At 41.9% G+C, this 20,739-nt stretch overlaps 1 protein-coding gene across 1 annotated transcript in view; it reads right to left on the bottom strand.

The window, feature by feature from the left end:
- Positions 1 to 10,585: 10,585 nt before the first annotated feature.
- Positions 10,586 to 20,739, bottom strand: part of TTC9 (tetratricopeptide repeat domain 9) — a 39,397-nt gene continuing 29,243 nt past the window's right edge. Inside the window, exons 2-3 of the mRNA XM_081049453.1 lie at positions 18,065 to 18,247; positions 10,586 to 16,084 (exon numbers count right to left, since the gene is read on the bottom strand). Coding sequence (XP_080905579.1) covers positions 16,005 to 16,084; positions 18,065 to 18,247 — 263 coding nt within the window. The 3' untranslated portion in view covers positions 10,586 to 16,004. The remainder of the gene's footprint in view (positions 16,085 to 18,064; positions 18,248 to 20,739) is intronic.

Raw genomic sequence — 20,739 nt, 5'->3', positions numbered from 1 at the left:
TAATACTTCGACATTCATCATTTATATACCTCACACTGTGATTCCCCCCTCCGCCCTACCCCCTTCCACTATCCCTCCGACATCGCACGGAGCCATCACATTATATATATAAAATTATAGTTGGCATTCATTATTGAAGAACCAACTCTTTAGGATTGTTTTTTTCTGACCTTTCACAGCATTGCCAAGCTGATGGAGAAGTTAGGGATATTGAATGCTGGGAGCAACAGGAAAACCAGGCCTCCATAAGGTGGTCAGTCAGGTGTGTGCCTAACGTGGTGGCCATGCTTGATGTCCTGAGAGGGACTCTTGTGGTCTCCCTGGGCTCAGAAAGGAACCCTCTCGAGGTCTGTACCTTCACACTGGCATGTAACTGCCTCATGGCGGGGCAGGGCTGCTGCCCCACTGACTCAGCAGGAAGAGAGTTTCCTGGCAATGCTTACTCTCTTTTGTCGGGATCTCTCCTGAGGACTATCTGAGGCCACAGTGCAGTAGTTGGGTCTGTTTGTTTTTTCAACACTCTTCATCAACTGCCCTGCCTCCTCCTCATTCATTGATACAATTGTTGTGTTTTTCCATCATAAGAGAAGTGCTGTGCAAACTCATCTCCAAGCCAAGTCCCTTAGCCCCAGGGGTGATTTTCAAAATAGTGCTAGACATTCGTCCTTTTATAGTCGGATGTCAGGGATGTCCAGGGGAAGGGACCTTGGGTGGCTCAGGGCAGTGCCATTTACCAGCTGGAAGGAAAACACTTGAATGTATTTGGAGAGAGGATATTCACTTCTTTTTTTTACTTTATTGTAAAAAAACATAATATTAAATTTACCATCTTAACCATTTTTAAGAGCTTATTTCAGTAGTGTTAAGTGTATTTACATTGTTGTGCAACGGAGCTCTAGAAATTTTCCATCTTGCAAAACTGAAATTCTATACCTACTAAATACAAATTCCCCCTTGTCCCTTCCCTCAGCCCTTGGCAACCACCTTTCTACTTTCTGTTTCTATCATTTTGACTACTTTAGATGCTTTATATGAGTGGAATCATACAATATTTGTCCTTTTGTGACTGGCTTATTTTGCTTAGCATAATGTCCTTGAGGTTCATAACAGTTTAGTATTTTAACAAACCATATTTACACACATGTATTGGCTGAATGTCAGCCCTGCCTCACCACCACCTCAAACTTAAGCCCTATTGCACAATTCTGGAAATTACTCTTGCTTGAATATTAAAGAAATCTCCTTCCTCATCCCCAAATCCTTACTACAACTCTTTCCCCAGTGTATTTCAGGAGACTCTTGCAGTATGAGAAATCTCTCTGCTTTGGCCAGTATTTTGGTCAAGGCCTCCTTTACCAATACTTTTTAGTTCATTCCCAATTATTTCCTTTAATGTACCACATACTATCTAAATGGAATTTTTTGCTATTTTTTTAAGACACATACTAAACATTCCCATCTTTATGCCTTTGCTCATGCAGTTTCCTCTATAAGGAAACTTCAAAAATTCCCAAAGAGGTGTGGAAAAAGGAGAAACTATTCAGGCGAACGGTTTGCAAACCAGGAAACGCAGCCTCCAGTGAAAATCAAAAGTGTGCTCCACCAAGACAAAGGGAAGACTGCCTTTTATAGAGAAAGTTCCCACTCAGATTCTTGATTGGTCCAATTTTATGCAAATGAGCTTTGCAAATTTGTACAGTTCGAATCATGCAGTTCTGATTAGTTGGTATTATGTGTTCTGATTGGTTGTTATAAAGCAGTTCTGATTGGTCAGTTTAGATGCAAATGAGGATATAATTGTGCAGTTCTGATTGGATGGGTTAGGTCTCAGTCCACTGGTCAAAAGACAAAACCAGGGGCGGCCGGATGGCTCAGTTGGTTAGAGCACGAGCTCTCAACAACCAGGTTGCTGGTTCAATTCCCACATGGGATGGTGGGCTGTGCCCCCTGCAACTAAAGATTGAAAATGGCGACTGCACTTGGAGCTGAGCTGTGCCCTCCACAACTAGATTGAAGGACAATGATTTGGAGCTTATGGGTCCTGCAGAAACACACTGTTCCCCAATAAAATTTTAAAAAATAAAAGACAAAACAAGGAACTCCCTTATAATGGTTGACTCAGATGGTAGGAGCATACTACAGGGGGTTGAAAATCAGTCTGTGGCTCTGTGGCTTTTCTTGAAATGCAGAAAGCATGAGAGGTCTATCAGCAATGGTTATAGACGCTGGTTATAAATTTGGCCCAGTTAACCATGAGAAGTCCATTTTGACAGATACATTTCTTCTCGGGATTCACATTCTCTTCTCATTGATTCCAGCTTGAACTCATCTACTAAGGCCTACTCAAATGGCACCTTCTCTATGAAAGTCTCCAACTATTAACCTTGTTCAGAAATGATCTCTCTTTCCTCTGACAACCTAAAACACCTTTTTCTAAAACTTCAGTATGGCACTTATAATTTTGCCATCATCATCACTTGGTAATATTTATTGAGAATCTACTGTGTGTCATGAAAATATTCTGAGTTTTACAGTCTTATTTGCTTTTCTATCTTGTAAGATAATTACTTATAAATGTTTTCTTCCTTTCTAGATTATAATAGTAAAGCAAATGGGATTTGGCATCAAAGAGACTTGGGCTTGGACACTAACTAGTTCCATTATTGGCTGAAGCACTTTGGGCACATTTGTTATCTTCCTAGCCCTCAGCTTTCTTGCTGGTAAAACACAGATAAAAATACCTCATGTTGGGTATTTCTATTGTATGAAATAATAGCAATAGCTAAGTAGCATTTATTGAATGTTTATTTTGTACTGAGCAATGCTCCAAGTAACTTTTCTGTATTATTTTATTCAGTAATTTAAATCCTTATAACAACTCTGTGAGTTAAGTTTACAAAGGGAGAATCTAAGGCAAAGAAGATTTAAGCCAGTAAGTGAAAGAGCCGGAATAAAAACTCTAGAATCCTTACTCTTAATCATTACCAACAGCTGTTTCCCTAAGGTGAATAATCTCCAGCACAGGCTGGATAATATCTGTATAATACTTAGCCCAGCACTGGCAAGTGGCAACTCTTCTTATTCCCATTCTTATTATGGAGGGCTGGGGTCTGTCCTCTAGCATCTTTGTTTCTCTACTACACGACATCGTGGTAATAATAGCTTGCATTTGTTAAGCATTTTCCGTGAATTTGCACTTGCCAGGAATTGTGGGAAGTCTCTAGCCCTAGCACAATTAAGGAATGAGTGATTGAATGAATGAATGAAGAGGGGACAAAAACTCTTGAACAAGTAGCAATAATGGTGTGAAAAGACAGGTCACCCTCCCACCCCCAGGTTGTTAGGCAAAAAGACGTTGCAGCTGAGGAGAGGCCTCCCAGGAATCTGACTTACACCCATTATTCATCAGTGTTTTCATTAATAACTCAAAAGATGGGGTGCAGCGTATGCTAATCAAATTGGGGAAGCCTGCGAGGCGGCATGGAAGCTGAGCACTTAGGAGGCGAGCTCAAGCTTGCAGACAGTACTTGACAAATTAGAGAAATAATCAAGAGTCAATAAACGGAGCTCCAGGAGCTGCAGACTTCAAGTGGCTCTGAGGGAGCAGTTACCTCAAATGGAACTGCCCAGAGAAGGCTTTGACCCACTTTTCTTTGGGCTTCACCTGGCTTGACTGCATATTTGGGGCAAATCTGAATGCAGTTCCCTTGAGGGACTTGGGTCTGGAGGCCTCATGGACAAAGTCCCCGCCCCAAAGGCTAAGCTGTCCCCATTCCTTCCTGACCACTTCCCTCCTCACCCTAACCATCTGCTTAGCTGGGTCTCATGGAGGGAAGGAGATGGCTCCACCTGCTCCCGCAAACAACTGAGACTTGGTAAAACATGAACTTGTCTCATGATGCCCCATCCCCACCCACCCAAATGATGCTGCCTTTGTCTTCCTACACATCTCATCATTAAGTAACTTCTTTTCCCATTTGAAGCTGTCCTGGACGTCCCTTGGGAAAGTGTATTGGGTGTGGCTGGAGGAACAAGGAGACAGTGTGACCTGGTAGGGAATGCCCTACCTCTGTGCTGCTACCTCTGGGAGGAAGACAAAGTCTGAGTGATGAGGCAGTTAGAGAAATGTGTGGGCTTAGGAGTTCTAGATTCATCCTTCTGGAACTATGTGGCATTAGGTAAGTTACTTACCTTCTCTGATTCAAGCTCCTTTGGTTATCAATGATTGAAAGCCACTCGATTTATCTTAATCATAATGTAGTACTTAATTTGAAAAATAAGAGAGATTCTAAGAAAACCTGGGAGCTGCTAGGAGAGACTCTGTGGACTGTGGCATGGTCTCTCCCTCTTTCTCCTTCTTTGGAACTGTGAAATGCCCTGCTCCTGCTTTACTCAGCGCATAGATTCTTTCTTCTTTCTCAATTGGCCCTCCTGGTACGCATGACCACACACTGGTGTTTCTGCCTTTATAAAGGGCCTATCAGTGAGGACAAATGTCTCTACATCCAAGTCTACATTTCTGGGATAAGAGACTGACCTGACCCACTAAGGTCAAGTTTCTCTGTGGCCTGAGGAATAGTGGGATATGCCTGGTACCAACATGCCAGCAAGAACCCACTTTGTGCATAGATGGAAAGTTCTCAGAGAAGAGAAAAAAGGGAGAAGTCTCCAAATTAGGTATTCAACGCAATCTCAAAGCTTCAGTTTTCCCGTGTGAAAATGGGAATAATATTACCTACCTCATAAGAATTAAATAAAATACTCTACATAAAGTGTTTAATATAGTGACTAGTACATAGTAAGTGCTACCACTTGTTGAACAATTGCTGTTATTGAAGATAAGGTTCACTGGACTTGGTGGGATCTCTGAGGTGAGACCGGCCTGGTTGGGGAAGGTAGCTCAGAGGCGATAAGCTGAAGGGTTCTAAATGTGGGGAACATGTCTCCATTCATCGTCTGTTGGTTGCAAGGAGTGGACAGGGAATGGAGGAAGCTAAAGAATTTAACTCTATCTACAAGCTCAATGACAGCTCTGATAGTACCCAAGAGCCCTCAGTTACCTCATGCTCAAAGCTTACAAGGTTCAATCCACGGAAGAGGAGGTGTCAGTACCTTCTTACACTGAATTATGTGCCAAATGGGGCACTGGCATGCCTTTTTAATTTCTTCATTTCCTTTTTTCTACCATGAACTTGTAACCATGCTGATGGTCAGACCTCCATTCTATCTCCGTTGTCCTTATTTCTATCCTCTATCTTTTCTAAAAAAAAAAAAAAAAAAAAAAGAAGAAAGAAAGAAAGTAAAAGCCTTTCCCCACCTTTGACCAATATGCATATTAATTCATGCAAATAAATGCCAAAAAAATTCATGCAAAAAAAAACCCAGAAAGGACCAATTCTATTTGTAGTCAGCTAGGATATCCGACCACATACTATAGAATATTAGAACTATAAGAGACCCTTGCAGTAGTTCAGTGATTCCTAAATACCAGTCTGAACCAGTATCAGAACTTCAAAAAAGTAGTTTCCAGGACGCCACCACCTGTATTTTTTAAACTGATGTCTGGATGATTCTGATACCCAGACGGATTTCTGACTCGCTTTCACCCACTCGTAGATGAGAATGAGGTAGATGAGACCTGCATAGGCTCTAGGTCACACAGCCAATGATGGTAGCAGCTTGAAGTTCAGGTTTCCTCAATCATAGGTCATGTGCTTATCTGCACTCTGTTAAAGACACGAAAGCCCTTTAATGTTGAATCAAAAGTAATGAAAAAGTAAAAATTTAAGGAACATTTTGATAAGGTAAACTTTACTTTACCAGAGTTGTCCCCAGCATGTGTTCCAAAAGTTCCAAACATCGATTCCCCCAGCCCCTCCCCTCAGCCTGTCCTCAGCTTGTCCTCAAAGCCTCACTGCTTTAAGGTTTGGGGAGTGTGGGGATGGACTAAAATCCCACCATGATTTTAACAATTGCAGTAGATTCTAAATTTTGGAAAATAATTTTCCTTATAAGCTGCCAGACTTCATTTAAGACTTATCAAAACAAGCGAAACAAAACATAAAACCAGACCAAACAACTCTAGCTCAGGACGCCTGTGATGATCTTGGAAACCTTCCTAACTGATGGGCCCTTGATTCTTCCCCATGGGAGCTCTTTTCCTCCCTCTACCTCAGTGCTCATTTCTATGCATGGATCTCTCAGACTTTCCCCTGCAACCCTGTGCTCTCCCCAGCACACCTCCCCAGCACACTAGGACGACCTGTCACCGCCTCCCTCTTTCAGTGCATTCCAACCAGAACTCAGTCCTCTCCACTAAGACAGATTTTCTTCCCTTGCCTCCTTTTAGCCACTGCTTCCACAATGCTTCTCATCTAAGCTTGAAAATTGAAGGGAGATTTCGAGTTAAATACTACTGGACTCCATCTTTATTTTGTTTTATGTTGGATTAAGGACAGAAAGAATTATGGTCAAATCTGTAGATGGCATGAGCGTGGGGAAATGAACAGATAAGGGTGATAGAATCAAGATGAAAATGTTCACGACAATCTGTAAGGACAGACTGAAATCAATATGATGAAATTTAATAGGAATAAAATTGTGCATTAAGATAAAATTATAGTGGTGCAATACTACATTATTCCACTTTTAGGAATTTCAACAACAATTTTGTTTTTTCAAAGCTAACCTATGTGGCTATAAGTCAGAACAGTAGTTCCTGCTATTCTGCTATTCTTCCTAGGATTTCATGAAGGAGGATTTCATGGTTGGAAAGGAGCATGAGAGAGTTTTCTAGGGTGATGGCAATGTTCTATATTATGATCGTTGTGTTGGTTGCAGGAGCGTATTCATTTTTAGGATTTATCAGTTGACACTTGAGAGCTGTGCATTTTATAGTACATAATTATAAATCACATGGGTCATAAGTCAACATTGTGTTTAACCATTGGAGGAACTGCCAGACTATTTTCTACAGCAGTCTCACCATATTGTATTACCTCCAGCAGTGTATGAGGGTTCCAATTTCTCTATATCCTCATCAACACTTGTTATCTGTGTTTTTGATGATAGTTATCCTAATGGGTATCTTTTTTGTGGTTTTGATTTGCATTTCTCTAGTGGCTAATGATGTTAAGCATCTGTTAATGTGTTTAGTGACCATTTGCATATCTTCTTTGGAGAAATGTCTATTTGGATGCTCTATCCATTTTTAAATTGGGTTATTTGTATTTCACTAGTGAGCTATAATAGTTCTTTATATCTTCTAGATACAAATATCTTATCAGCTATGTATGATTGCAAAATTTTCTCCCATTCTGTGGGTTGTCATTTTGCTTTCTTGTTTGTGTCCTTTGAAACACAAAAATTTTTAATCTTAATATATAAAAAGTCCAGATTATCTATTATTTTTTTTTTGTTGCTTGTGCTTTTGGTGTCATACCTAAGAAACCATCACCTACCAAGATCACAAAGATTTACACCTACGTTCTAAGAGATTTATAGTTTCAGCTCTTACATTTAGGTCTTTAATTCATTTTGAGTAAATTTTTGTATGTGGTGTGAGACAGTGGTCTAACTTCATGCTTTTGCATGTGGTTATCTAGTTGTCCCAGCACAGTTTGTCGAAAAATTCTTTTTCCCCCATTGAATTATGTTAGTACCCTTGTCAAAAATCAATTTACCAGGGTGGCCGGTTAGCTCAGTTGGTTAGAGCGTGGTGCTCTACAACAGGTTGCCAGTTTGATCCCCACATGGGCCACTGTGATCTGCGCCCTCCACAACTAGATTGAAATGACTTGGAGCTGATGGATCCTGAAAAAATACACTTGGAACAAAAAAGTCAATTTACCATGAATTTGAGGGTTTATTTCCAGACTATTATTTCTATTCCAGTGATCTGTTGTCTATCTTTATGCCAGTACCAGTCTTGGATACCGTAGCTTTGTAATAAATTTTGAAATCAAGAAGTGTGGATCCTCCAACTATACTCTTTTTTTCCAAGAGTGCTTTGGCAATTCTGGGTCCTTTAAATTTCCATATGAAGTTTAGGATCAGTTTGTAAGTTTCTGCAAAGAAATCAATTGGGATATTGATAGGAATTATTTTCTATCTGTAGATCAGTTTGGGAAGTATTGCTATCTTAACAACATTAAGTCTTCCAGTTCATGAACATGGGATATCTTTCCATTTATTTAGGTGTTTAATTTCTTTCAACAATGTTTTATAGCCTTCTGAGTGTAAGTTTTGTATTTCTTTTGCTAAATTTATTTCTGAGTATTTAATTCTTTTTGACTATTTTCTTAATTTTATTTTTATTTAGAACATATTAATAAAACTAATTTTCTCTGTTTCTGAGTATTTTTACTTTTTAAAATGTGACTACTAGAAAATTTAAAATTACAAGGGTAGCTTACATTATATTTCTAATGGACAGTGCTGTTCTAGAATTAAAATGCTGAGATTAAAGAAAACAAAATAACATAAAACAACGGGAGATATTCAGGGTAATCATGACATTATCACTCTGGAGCTATAGTCATGAAACCTGGTGAGGATTTCCACTTATTATGGAAATAACAAGTCTTGAAGAGCTTCTGATTGCACTCAGAGATAACATATGTAGCCACTTGTCCCTGTTCTATACAGAGGAAATTTAATCAGATCAATCTTCAGAGTTTCTGTGACCTCTCAGCCCTTGAGTCTACAGGGTAGTATAAGTGACGTTGCCTGAGCTCAGGCAAAAACCAGAACTAAAAAAAAAGTAAGAAAAGACAGCTTTTGTCTCAAGATCTCAAATGTTTTCACATTATATCTAGGAAAAGGGCCAGTAGTGCATTGCCATTGACCCTGGACTGAAATGTATTCATCTCTCACCACTTGACACCTTCTCAGAAGCTTCCCTCATCCTCCAGAACTAGTATAGATGCTCTTTCGATGTGTGCCCTTGGTGTTTTTATTACACAGATATGAAGTTGTCAGTTTACATTTCTTCCCTATAGATTGTAAACTTGTCAAGCATAGACAATATCTTGTAAACCATTGAACCACCTGTACACTGAAGTGACTAGAATAATAAATATGGAGTGAGGGAATGAATGAATGAGTACTATGTTCCTTCTTTCTGTAAGAAAGTAATATAAATGGAGGCACTTAAAAATGGAGTCCGAGCTGCCATCCCAAAAGAACTATCTTGCACGTCTTATGCTTCAAACTTTGGAATATTAAAATGGCAAAATAATCTTTGGACTGGGCCTAAAGCAACATTGTGTCCCAAAGGATAACAAAAATAGCATGTATGACTACTGGACTAATTCTTTAGAATTAGCATCACTATGTAAGCTTATCTGCTCCAGCAGAACTGCCTTCCTCCTAATGATTTACTTGTTCCCTCTTCTTTCTCATAAATATCCCTTGCCTTTATCTCCTTATCAGAACATGATTTGGTTTCTGCCTGAATCAGTGCCTTCCTGAATAGTGATTCTTTTTTGATCTCAAAAAAGTGCTTGTGGCCTCTCACTTTGGCCTTTTATTTTTAGGTTAACACTTTTAGAAGAGAATAATTTTACAGCATTACATTAAAAAAATAGGCACTTTGTAAGTGTGTGTTGGTTCAGTGAAAACATTAAATTTGTTGTCAGAAAACTGATCAGAGTTCCAGTTCTGGCTTTGTTGCTTACTAGTGGTGTGACCTTGAATACGTCACTTACTTTCTCTGGACTTGTTCCCTCATCTGTAAGATGAGAAATGTTGAACTTTTGAGCTTAAGGATTCCTTCCAGCCCTAATATTCTGTGAGATGTTGAAAACAGGGCAAATCTAGCTTTCAAGTGTAGGCTCACTTCCAGAAAAGCAATTCAACAGAACAGCTGCGATCTCCAACCTTTTGCAGGGGCCTCTGCTTTTCCCCCGACTCCCCCTCCTATGTCTTAGCAAATATTAATAGCCAAGGGCCTCTGTGAGTGTGGTTTTTAATAGAATGCAATTTCAGTCCATTTAGAGTGGGACTTTTCATGCTGACTCGGTAATTTGAACTCTATCAAGTCTGATGGACTGAATGCATTTTCCCTGTCTCTGCTGCTGGCCCTGGGCTGGTGGGGAGAGAATGTGCAGGCACTGGGAGCGGGAAGTAGGGGTATCTTAGTCAAAGTGGCTGCAGATCAGCTATTTTGACCTCACAGCCAGTGTTGTTTTTCCTATACTACGGCATGAGGTGAGGATACCAAGGCTTTGGAAGGAGAGCAGGCGATGACTACTTTTTCCTGACAATCGCCTTCTCCTTGCAAGTCAGAAGTCACTGGCCTCTGATGGAAACACAGGAACAAAACTGTGTTGATTTTTGGCTCTGAAAAGCATCAGAATTATTCCAATTGATTGCTATGAATTCTCTGATATTCTTGAAGAGAGCATGTGGTGGAATATGGGACTTCTTCTGCCTCTACATTACCCAAGTACTGGTCTTGTTTGATCAGAGTAATCCAAGGGCCTGTTGGAAGCTTTCTTCCTTCTAGAGTTCAGGAATATGGAAGACAAACATACAGGTATTAGTAGCCACGCTATGAATGAGGAAACTGAAGCTGAGGGTCGGGGAAAGGAAATGAATGTTTATTTCATGCATCAACTGTGCTATGCCCTGAGCTAGGAGACAGGTATTTCTTAATCCTTCCAACACCCTTTTAAGGGATACATAATGTCCTCATGTATAGGTGAGGCTGATGAGGATCTGAAAAGTCAAGCAACTGCCCCAAGGTCACACAGCTAGATGTCAAAGCTGGTATTCAAACAAACTCCATCTGTCCACTCCAAAAATTCACATGATTTGAAATGGTGGAGCTGAAGCTCTGATTTGTCTGCTGGTATACCTCAGCAGCAGCTTTTTAACATGGCTGGTCATCAGAAACACTTCGGGACATTAGGAAAAACTATAGTATCTTGAGCATTATCCCCATGAGTCTGATTCAGTGGGTCCAAAGCAGAGCCTGAGATTACATATTTTTACAAAGCTACTTTAAGCGATTCTGATGTTTTAGAAAGCACAGCAGTGGAGCATGTGGCTTCTCTTATAACCCAAGTCTCCCAGGATTTCTTCAGTTCACAGAAACATAGATCCAGTCCAGCCCTGGATTTACCTGAAGTAATATTTGCCACCGAATCCATTATTCATTCATTCCAGGCTCAATGCTCAACATTTATCGAGCACTTACTATGTGCAGGCATTGTGCTTGAAATTCTGGCTGCAGAGATGAATAAAGCACAGTGCCTGCCTTGAACATCCAAGTAGTAGGGGAGACAAACCTAAGTAGGAATGCTAATCCACTATAGCAAATGCTAGCCAGAGGTGAACTTATGCTGCTTTAGGAATGCAGACTAAAGGATCAAGGAAGGCATTCACATAGTGATGCTTCAAGTCCTAAAGGAGTTAGCAAGGCAAAGAGGGGGTTGGAGGGTAAGGCATGACCAGCGAGGCAGAGGGAACAGCACAAAAAGGCCTAGAGACCCAGAAGGATGGGTTCAGGAAATCACAAGAACCTGTGCAGCAATAGAAGGGAAGGTACCTTGAGAAGAAGACCAGCAGATGAGCCTGGAAGAGTCAGTGGGAGAGAGGACGTGAAAGACCATCTATGTTATGCTAAGGAGTTTGGCTTTTAAAGTGAGGAGGAGATTTTTAAGCTATGGAGCAACAAAATCAGGTGTGTTTTAGAAGAGCGATTCTGATAGAAATGGGAGGGTGAACCATAGGCAGAAGAAGCTGGCAACAGAGGAACAAATTAATTGCAGAATTAAGAATTTATGTATGTCAAAAAGCACCATAAACAAAATTAGAAAGCAAAGCACTTGGAAAGCATATTTGCAATGTTTCTCGACAAAAATAATATTCTTAATAAAATTACATGTTGATAATAAAGGTAAACGTACCGATCTCAAATAAATAGAAAATTCACAAAGAAAGAAGTTTCAATGGTCAATAAGCATATGAAGATGTTACTCAGTAATACGCAAAGTGCGAATTCAAATAACATTGCCATCCTATTCTTCTCCTATCAAATTGGTAAAGATTTGATAAGTGATAGTACCCACCATCAGTGAGTGTGCAGGGAGCAGGGCACTCTCAAGCGTGAAAAGAGGAGAGGGCTTAGGTATGAACTTTCCGGAGGGCAGTTGGCAACATATATCAAAATTCTTAAAGATAGTCAAGCAATTTCCTCCTTGGATCTTTATCCTAAGGAAATAGTCATAGATATGTGCAAAATTTAGCTATAAGTATGTCTGTTGCAACATTATTTGTAATGAAGATTGGAAACAAATGAAATAATCACTATCAGGAGATTGGTTACCCAGTGAGGGTCCATCCATATAATTGATGCTATTGAAAATGTTTGACATGCAAAAAATGTTGTTTATGATATAGTAAGTGTAGTAGCACAAGGTGCAAAAAACTGTGTCCCTATGCTACCATTTGTGTGTGACCAAAGAATAGACACACATATGTTTGAAAGTGCTAACGTGTCTCAGAAGGATATACAAGTAATGGGAGGGAAACTAGATGCCGGCAGATAGGGTGGGAAGGAGATTTACTTCTTATTATAGAGCTTTTTTGTACTTTTTGAAATTCGTGTGTGTGTGTTACATATTTTAAAATATAAATACATATTTTGAAAAGAAAGTTATTAAAGAGTATATATATAAAGTGTGATCCAGATTTTGTTAAAAAAACACAAACTGTGTATGTGCATGAGTACATTTATACCAAAAAGAACCAAAAGATAACATCCAAACGTATTACAATGTTTGTCTTGGGTGGTAGAACTATGGGTTGGAATTTGTCTTTCTTCGCTAAAATTCTATAATTACACATGTGAGACTTTCATAATAATTACAAGAAAAGTATAATTTTTTTTCTCTGAAGAGTCTACCACAAAAATCCAAGCCGGAGATGACAAAGCAGGTCAAATCCAGGTTTTGTTCCCCAGGTAGAGTTCAGCAGTGACATCTGCAAACAAAGCATGTAAATGAGGGTTCCTGTTTGGGGGAGGGATGGGAGAAGGAAGATGAAGGTTTGGAAAGGGGCACAGAACTGAGTTTACTTTAACAGTTCTCTGAGGTCTCTGTTGGATAAACGAAAAGAAAATTCACCACTCACCCCAAACATCAACAAATACCTCCGGGCAGCTTTTTCCCTTGGGATCATTTAACTTTGAGTCACAGTGAATGGAGTTCCAATAAGCGTGTGAATCAAAGCCACCAAACAAGCAGACAGCCTGCATGTACACTTGTACAATGAGCTCCTTCTGGGTTGTCTTCACCTAGTTCTGGTTTTCAACCTTTGTCTTTGGAAGGACGGCAACAATCTTATCCCTGTCTGTCCAGCCCTGCTGCAACTCTTTGAGGCAAATCCTCTCTCCTGCTCCACGTTCGGATACTTACTCTGAGTCCTTCCTGAAAGCAAGACCAAAGGAAGTCCCTGCCAGTTTGAACTGGTTCTGCAGGCCACCTTTGACGTCATCTTATCCTTCAGATCTACTGTAACAAGCAGTTCACCAACTCACAAACTTTCTAGGCCGGAGGCTTGGAAACAGGGGTTTTGCCTGTTTGCCTGTGCTGTGCGTGCTGCAGGGTGGTTTTGAATTGGTGTCATGTGAAACCATTTTGGAGGAAGAGAGCAGAGAGAAGGGTATGGTAGGGGTGAGGAGAATGTGACAGCTATAACAGCTTTTTCCTTTTCCTCTTCTCCAGAGGTTGAACTATATAGGCAAGCAACTGTGGGCCCTTGGATATTTCTAGCACCTTCTTACAGTCCCCTTGGAAGCCTTTGAGGAGCTCTTTGAATATAACCCCAGGCTGTTGGCTTCTGGGCCTGACAGCAGTGATTGGGTCCTGCAGTGGTGGAGCCTCTGCTTAAACAAATAACCCATAATAAACTTTGTATTTCCTCTTAGTCTCTACCTATAATTGTGAATCCTCCCCAGTGCTGGGGATGGGGTGAGGAATGCCAGGTGGGTTGTTTGGATGTGTGCTAGCCCCTTCAGCAAGCAGAGTGAACAATACACAGAAGTAACTTCTGGGTCTCAGCTGTCTTTTCCTGGTCTATCACTGCCCTGGCCACTAGAGTCTAGTGTTGGGGACTTTTTTTTTTTCTTTTTGGCCTGAGGCATTTTAAATATAAGAGGTGGCTCATGTACCACCATTGACATAGTCAAGGATTTTCAACTTAATGCACACTGTCCTGCTTTTGAATGGTTGTAACTGCTCATTGTAATACTTTATAGAGCAGCAACTAACCATAAAGCTGTTAGTAGCTAGAGCTCCGGAGTCAGACAGACCTGGTTCAAATCCTAGCTATTCCACTTACGACCATGCAACCTTGGGATAGTTAATCTTTCTGGTTTTCAGTTTTCTTACCCATCAAATGGGAATAGTATCTCATAGGGTAACTGCATGAAAGAATGAGATTATACATGTAAAGCTCTGAGGATAGTGCATTTAATAAATGCTAACTATTAACATTATTGCATCTGTATATATTTTAATTTGTACAATAGTGTCTCTTTCACTAATCACACGAAAAAATACATGAAAGTGCTTTGAAAAATTTAAAGCATCATATAAATTAAATGTGTCATTGGTAATAATCTCATAGGAGTATTTCTCAACTTTTCCATCTTCTTGAAAACTGGGACCACATCCTATGTCCCACAGCATATTGCACAATAATAGGCAAACAATAAGCTCTCAGGAAATGTTTCTCATTTGACTGAAGCAACATGGCATAGCGTAAAGAGCATAGATATCAGGAGACTAGGCTGGGATAAAATTAGTTTAAGGCGGGAGAGCCAGTCTGCAGTCATAATTTATTAATTCAACAAATATTTGTTGAACACATTCTCTGTGCTAGATATGGAGTTCAGATAATGTCATCAAAAAGAGGCTGTATGAGTCCCACAAAGCCAAGTTCCTGGGCAGTCTCCCCAATCCCAGCCTACTCTGAAAGCACAAAGGCGGCAGCCAACATTGTATACCTCTGAACAAATGTCCCATTGCTTTGGGGGAAGCCCCATCCTGCCTGGCTGTAAGTAGCTCTGATTGACAGTTGGGGGAGGGAGTATAAGTGGGGGAGTAGGCTGCTTCCAACAGAAATGACAGGAACTGCTGCCTGTTAATTTATTTTTATTTATACTTAATTAGTCCACAGTTCAGTCCTCCAGTCTATACAATGCTCTTTCCTCTAGATGTCATCTCTCCCTTTCCCCATCACCTACGTGGTCAACTTGCTCACTTTACCCTGCCTTTTTGCTGTCACAGTTGCCTGCTGGGTGGGAGTATGGGAGAATGGTATGTGTGGTCACCAGAGAGCACTGAGAGTGGGCTTCAATGGCATGTGAATCCTGGCACAGTCTCAGATCCCCGAGGGGGATAGAAAACAGCACAAGCCAAGACAACAAGTGAGGGAGGGAGGCGGGGCTGAGGTTACTGAGGGTGAGGGGGAATCCAGTGTACAAATTCACGGTCTCTCTCCTGGCTTAACCAACGCTTCTGGTGTGTGTCTCATCCCTGGATCTGTCACAGTTGCCTTAAGATACTCTGGTGTGTCAGGAAGGTGAGGAGGATCAAGCCGTGGGCTCCATGCCTTCTGCCTTTGGGATGGTACACCTGCCAGGCTCTGCCTGTATCAGAAGCACAGGCTAAAGTCAAAGCTACTATGGCATTCCTGGCCTGTGAGTGTTCTCCCCAGCTGTCCCCGAAGAAGTTAGGTCCCTACTTCTCTAGTGGCTGACATACTAGGAAGAGGATATCTCCATTGTCAGGGTAACCCAACAGATTCCCAATTTGCATCTCTGTTTCTTTTCAAACTGGGAGCAGACAGAATGGAGGGCAACAGGAGGAAGAGGTAGGAAGGGGATGATGGAAGAAGTGGGGAGAAAGGACCAGAACTCAGGGAGGGGCTCTCCACCAGGGGGTGCCTGGAAGTCCAGGGCCAGGCGCAGGTGCAACTTGAGAGAAGTGTTGCAGTTACAGGGCTTCCTTCTCTCTCTGGGAGCTTCTGCTGAGCTTCATCTCCGTCAGCTGGATGTACCGAATCACGTTGGTGTCTGTGAGGGGAGAAGCACACCTTAGAGAACACTCGGTGAGCGGAACCATTGGGTCTATACAGCACCCGCCCAAAGTTGTGTCTGCAGATGGTGGACAGGCTAGACTCACTCAGCTGAGAGGGTGACTCCTGCTCTGTCTCCCCCCGAGCAAATGTGAACAGGTCACCCTGACCCAGGGGACAGTGGGGAAGGGGAGGAGAGGAGGCGGCATTTCTTCCTTTATTTCTATGAAACAGCATGTCCCAGTGCCTGAGTTAGCACAGTTGAGGCTCTGTTTAGAGTTTTAACCTCAGGCAAGTTTCCAGCTTCTCTGAGCCTCATGTCTGTGTGCAAAAAACATCCATTTTCGAATGTCTACTTTGTACCATGTTTTTAACCTTCATTCTCTCATTTTACCTCCATTATAATCCTGCAAGGTATGTAGCATCATTCTCACTGTGACAAAGGGGAAAACTGGGCTCCAGAGAGGTTAAGTAAGACGCCCAAGGAGACACATAGTAGTTGGTACATCTGACTCCTAAGCCCGCCTCTCCTGGGCATCATAATACCTTCCTTATAAAATTGCTGTGAGGACCAAAACAGGTTAGTCCAAAAGTGCTTAACCCAATGAATATTAGTTGAATGTAATTTTTTGAAATGGAAGAGTTTTAAATGACATTGCTTCACTGTCTTATTTTTGTTCTTATGAGTCAGACAACTACCTCACGAACGGGAATTTCCCCCCAATCCTAGTCCTTAAATTAGTGAGGAGGCTATGACATGGGACAGCTGCTTAGCTCTGCACACACCAGAATATAAAAGTTACAGGGCTGCCGGAGATGTTTACTTCCAGAAGCAGAAATGAATGCTGTAGAATACTCAAACATTTCAGGCACAGCATCCCTAACAGTGCTGGCATATAGTAGGTGTCCAAGAAAATTCTGTTGAATGAATCCAGTTCTTAGTCCTCAAGTTGTTCCAGTATAGTTGGGGGACCACAACTGATATACAGAAAACAAACCAACACATAAAAATATGTGTTCTTAATTGATGTTCTTAAAAAAATAAAGAAAACAGTAAGTATACATTTGGAAATTTGCAAATTGATCCTAAAGTTCTTAAAGACTTCTTGGAAGGAGAATTGCATTTAAAAATCAGCCATATGAACAACAACGCAACATCAAGTCAAAATCATTGTTGCCTTCTGTAGAGAGGCTCTCTTACCAGCAGGCCTACAAGAGCACCCCATTTACTCCTGACCATTTTACTCTGCTTTAGTTTCTTCATAGCACTTACCACTACTAAATATTACATTATCCATTTGTCCATTTGTTTACTGTCCGTCTTCCTTCTTTATGGCATCAACTCCTTGAAGGTAGCAACTTTCTTTTGTTCCCTACTACCTACCTAGCACCCCGAAAAGTTCCTGGGCTACTGTAACTGTTCAATAAATATCTGTGGAATGGACGAATGGCTGAGCTAGTGGGTATGAATTGAAGTGAATGGTACAGGTACTGCAGGCTCTAAGGAGTGGGATCTGACTGGAGAAGTCAGAGCATGCTTCCTGGAAGATGCTGGCCTTAGCACCAAAATGATTTACTTGTAGTCTGTCTTGCCAACCAGAGTGTGGGGTCCTCACAAGTATGGGACAGGTCTTCTCCATTATATCCCTGGTCCCCAGCACAAATCTTGGCACATAGTAAGAATTCAACATGTAGTTGTTGAGTAAGTGAAGAAAGCTGGATTCTGGGGAGGAAAAGACAAAGCATTCCATATTCGATTTGTAGAGAAGAGGTGCCTAAGCTCCCGAGAATCCAGACCCCAGGCAAATGCAAAGACTGTGTGCTCTCCTCATCCAACGTCCTAGCACCCACCTGACCCCTAATTTGTCATTTCTGTGCCTTCCTGGCCCTGCACCATGAAAGCTGTCCACCAGGGTGAGAAGGCCCCAGGAGCTGCCAGAGGGGGCTAATGGTAAGAAAACATCAATTGCTGCCTTACCTGTTGGCTGTCGTGTCCTTGCTTCTTTCAGGTAGTAGAGTGCTTTGTCATAGTCTCCAAGGTGGTAGAAGGCCACACCAGATCGGTAAAGGGCCTTGAAGTTCTCTCCTTCCTTCTTCAGGACTTTGAGGCAATATTCCTTCACTCGTTCATAGTTTACCAGCTCAGCCTGGAGCAGGCAGGCTACCGAAGAAGAGAGAAAAAAGGGAAAATGCCATCAACACTACAGCGGCAGGCTCTGAATGTCTCTCTTTGGTTCTTTCTCCCCATCCAGAGAAGGTTTAGAAGTACCTCTATATGGGGGTTTATACCATGGAATTTGTCATCAAATAATCCTGGGTTCTAGGACCCAGTTCCATTACCAAGAAGCTGTGTGACCTTGAGCAAGTTATTTAGCTTTGTATTATAGGTTAAATTGTGCCCCCTCAAAAGACATGTTGGATTCTGCACCCCCAGTGACTCAGAATGTGACCTAAATTGGAAATAGGGTCTTCATAAAAGCAATCAAGTTTTACAAAGGTCATTAGAGTGGGCTCTAATTCAATATTACTGGTGTCCTTGGGGCCGGCCCTGTGGCTCAGGCAGTTGGAGCTCCGTGCTCCTAACTCCGAAGTCTGCTGGTTCGATTCCCACATGGGCCAGTGGGCTCTCAACCACAAGGTTGCCGGATCAACTCCTCGAGTCCCGCAAGGGATGGTGGGCTCCGCCCCCTGCAACTAGCAATGGTAACTGGACCTGGAGCTGAGCTGCACTCTCCACAACTAAGACTGAAAGGACAACAACTTGAAGCTGAACGGCACCCTCCACAACTAAGATTGAAAGGACAACTTGACTTGGAAAAAAGTCCTGGAAATACACACTATTCCCCAATAAAGTCCTGTTCCCCTTCCCCAATAAAAAAAAAAAAAAAGTGTTACTGGTGTCCTTATAAAAAGGATGCTACACACTGAATGTCTGTGTCCCCCAAGATTCATAGGTTGATAACTAATTCCTAGTGCGACGGTATTTGGAGGTGGGGCCTTTGGGAGGTAACTACGTCATGAGGATGAGGCTCCCCTGATTGGGATTAGTACTCTTATAAAATAGACCCCAGAGAGCTCTTTCACGCCTTCTACCACGTGAGGACACAGTGGGAAGATGGCCGTCTAAGAATCAGGAAGCAGGCCCTCACCGCACACCAGATCTGCCACCACCTTGATCTTGGACTTCCCAGCCTCCAGTGCTGTGAGAAATAAGGGCATGTTGTTTGAGCCTCCAGTCTGTGGTATTTTTGTTACAGCAGCCTGAATGGACTAAGACAAAAGGGAATCTTGGACACTGAGACAGGCACAGAGGAAAGGTGATGTAAAGAGACATGAAGATGGCCATCTACAAGCCAAAGAATGCCAGAAGCTCGGAGAGAAGCATGAACCAGATTTTCTCTCACAGCTCACAGAAGGAACCATCCCTGCCAACACTTTGATCTTGGGCTCCTAGCTTCCAGAACTGCGAGGCAATACATTTCTATTGTTGAAGTCAACAGTTCGTGAGACTTTTGTTATGGCAGCCCTAGGAAAAAGCTACAAGGAGCATTCACAGTACTAACTGTGGCTAGTATTTGTCCAGTGCTGACCTTGTGCTGGATGTGTGTCTCATTGCTTTACTTGTGTTACCTGATATAATCCTTGGAATACTATGATATAGGTCCTATTAATATTCCCATTTTACAGATGAGAAAGGTGAGGCCCAGTGAGGTTATTTCCCAAAGTCAATATGAAAGAAGCAAGGCTGAGATTTAAATCCATGCTGTCGAGTGCCAGAGCCCAAGTTCTTTATTGAATTGTTGAGAGGATTATACAAAATAAAGACCATAAAGTATTTAACACTGGGCTTTGCACATAGTAAGTACCTGAAGTGCTGTCTAATATTATTATAATTCTTTTCAGCCCCTGCACCCCTGAAGAGGCAGCTGCCATGGAATTTCTTCAAGTTCTCTTTCATACACGTTTGTCTCTGTAGTTTCTGGGAGCAGGGACTGTCTGATAGGTTAGTGTGCTGTCTCCTACCTGTGGACAACATGACAAGTGTGTCCCAGGCAAGAGGAAGCTAAGGCTGGCAGGTATCTGTGGTGGGGCCCTTTCCTATTCCACAGTCAGCCATCTCTGAGTAAACTGTCCCCTTGAAGCTTTCTCTCACCAGCAATCAGCCACAAGACCAGGAGCAGGGTGAGGAAGCTTATATGGCTCTGGACACTGAGCGCCTCCTGAAATTTGGTGCTTTAGTTGCCTCACTTGCCTCACCCTAATCCCAGCCCTGGGGAGTTACCTCCTCTTCCTTTCAATCACTCAGATATTTAGTAGGCATCGACTAAGAACAAAGAGGTGTGTTATGCATGTTGGAGGGGTTATTAAAAAAAAGAGAGAGAGAGAAAGGAAAAAAGGCACCAGTCTGCTTCTTCGAAGCAAATAAAAACAAACTTAGGAGGCAAAAGTTTCCCGCCAAGACCTGGCTGGGTGGGGTGGGGCAGAATGCTGGTAGCTGCTCCTTTGTGCCGAGGTTTCTCCCACATTGGAAGAACCATCCCCAGATAGAGGCAAGTCACTGGTTTTAATCTTCAGGGGTCTAACTTCAGCTGTTTTTATCCCTTAAATAACTTCCCAGCAATCAGAATGGCTGATGAAGAGACCAGACCTTTC

The sequence above is a fragment of the Rhinolophus hipposideros genome (assembly GCF_964194185.1).
Source record: "Rhinolophus hipposideros genome assembly, chromosome: 5".
NCBI lineage: Eukaryota > Metazoa > Chordata > Mammalia > Chiroptera > Rhinolophidae > Rhinolophus > Rhinolophus hipposideros.
This window is presented reverse-complemented; position numbering and strand designations above follow the sequence as displayed.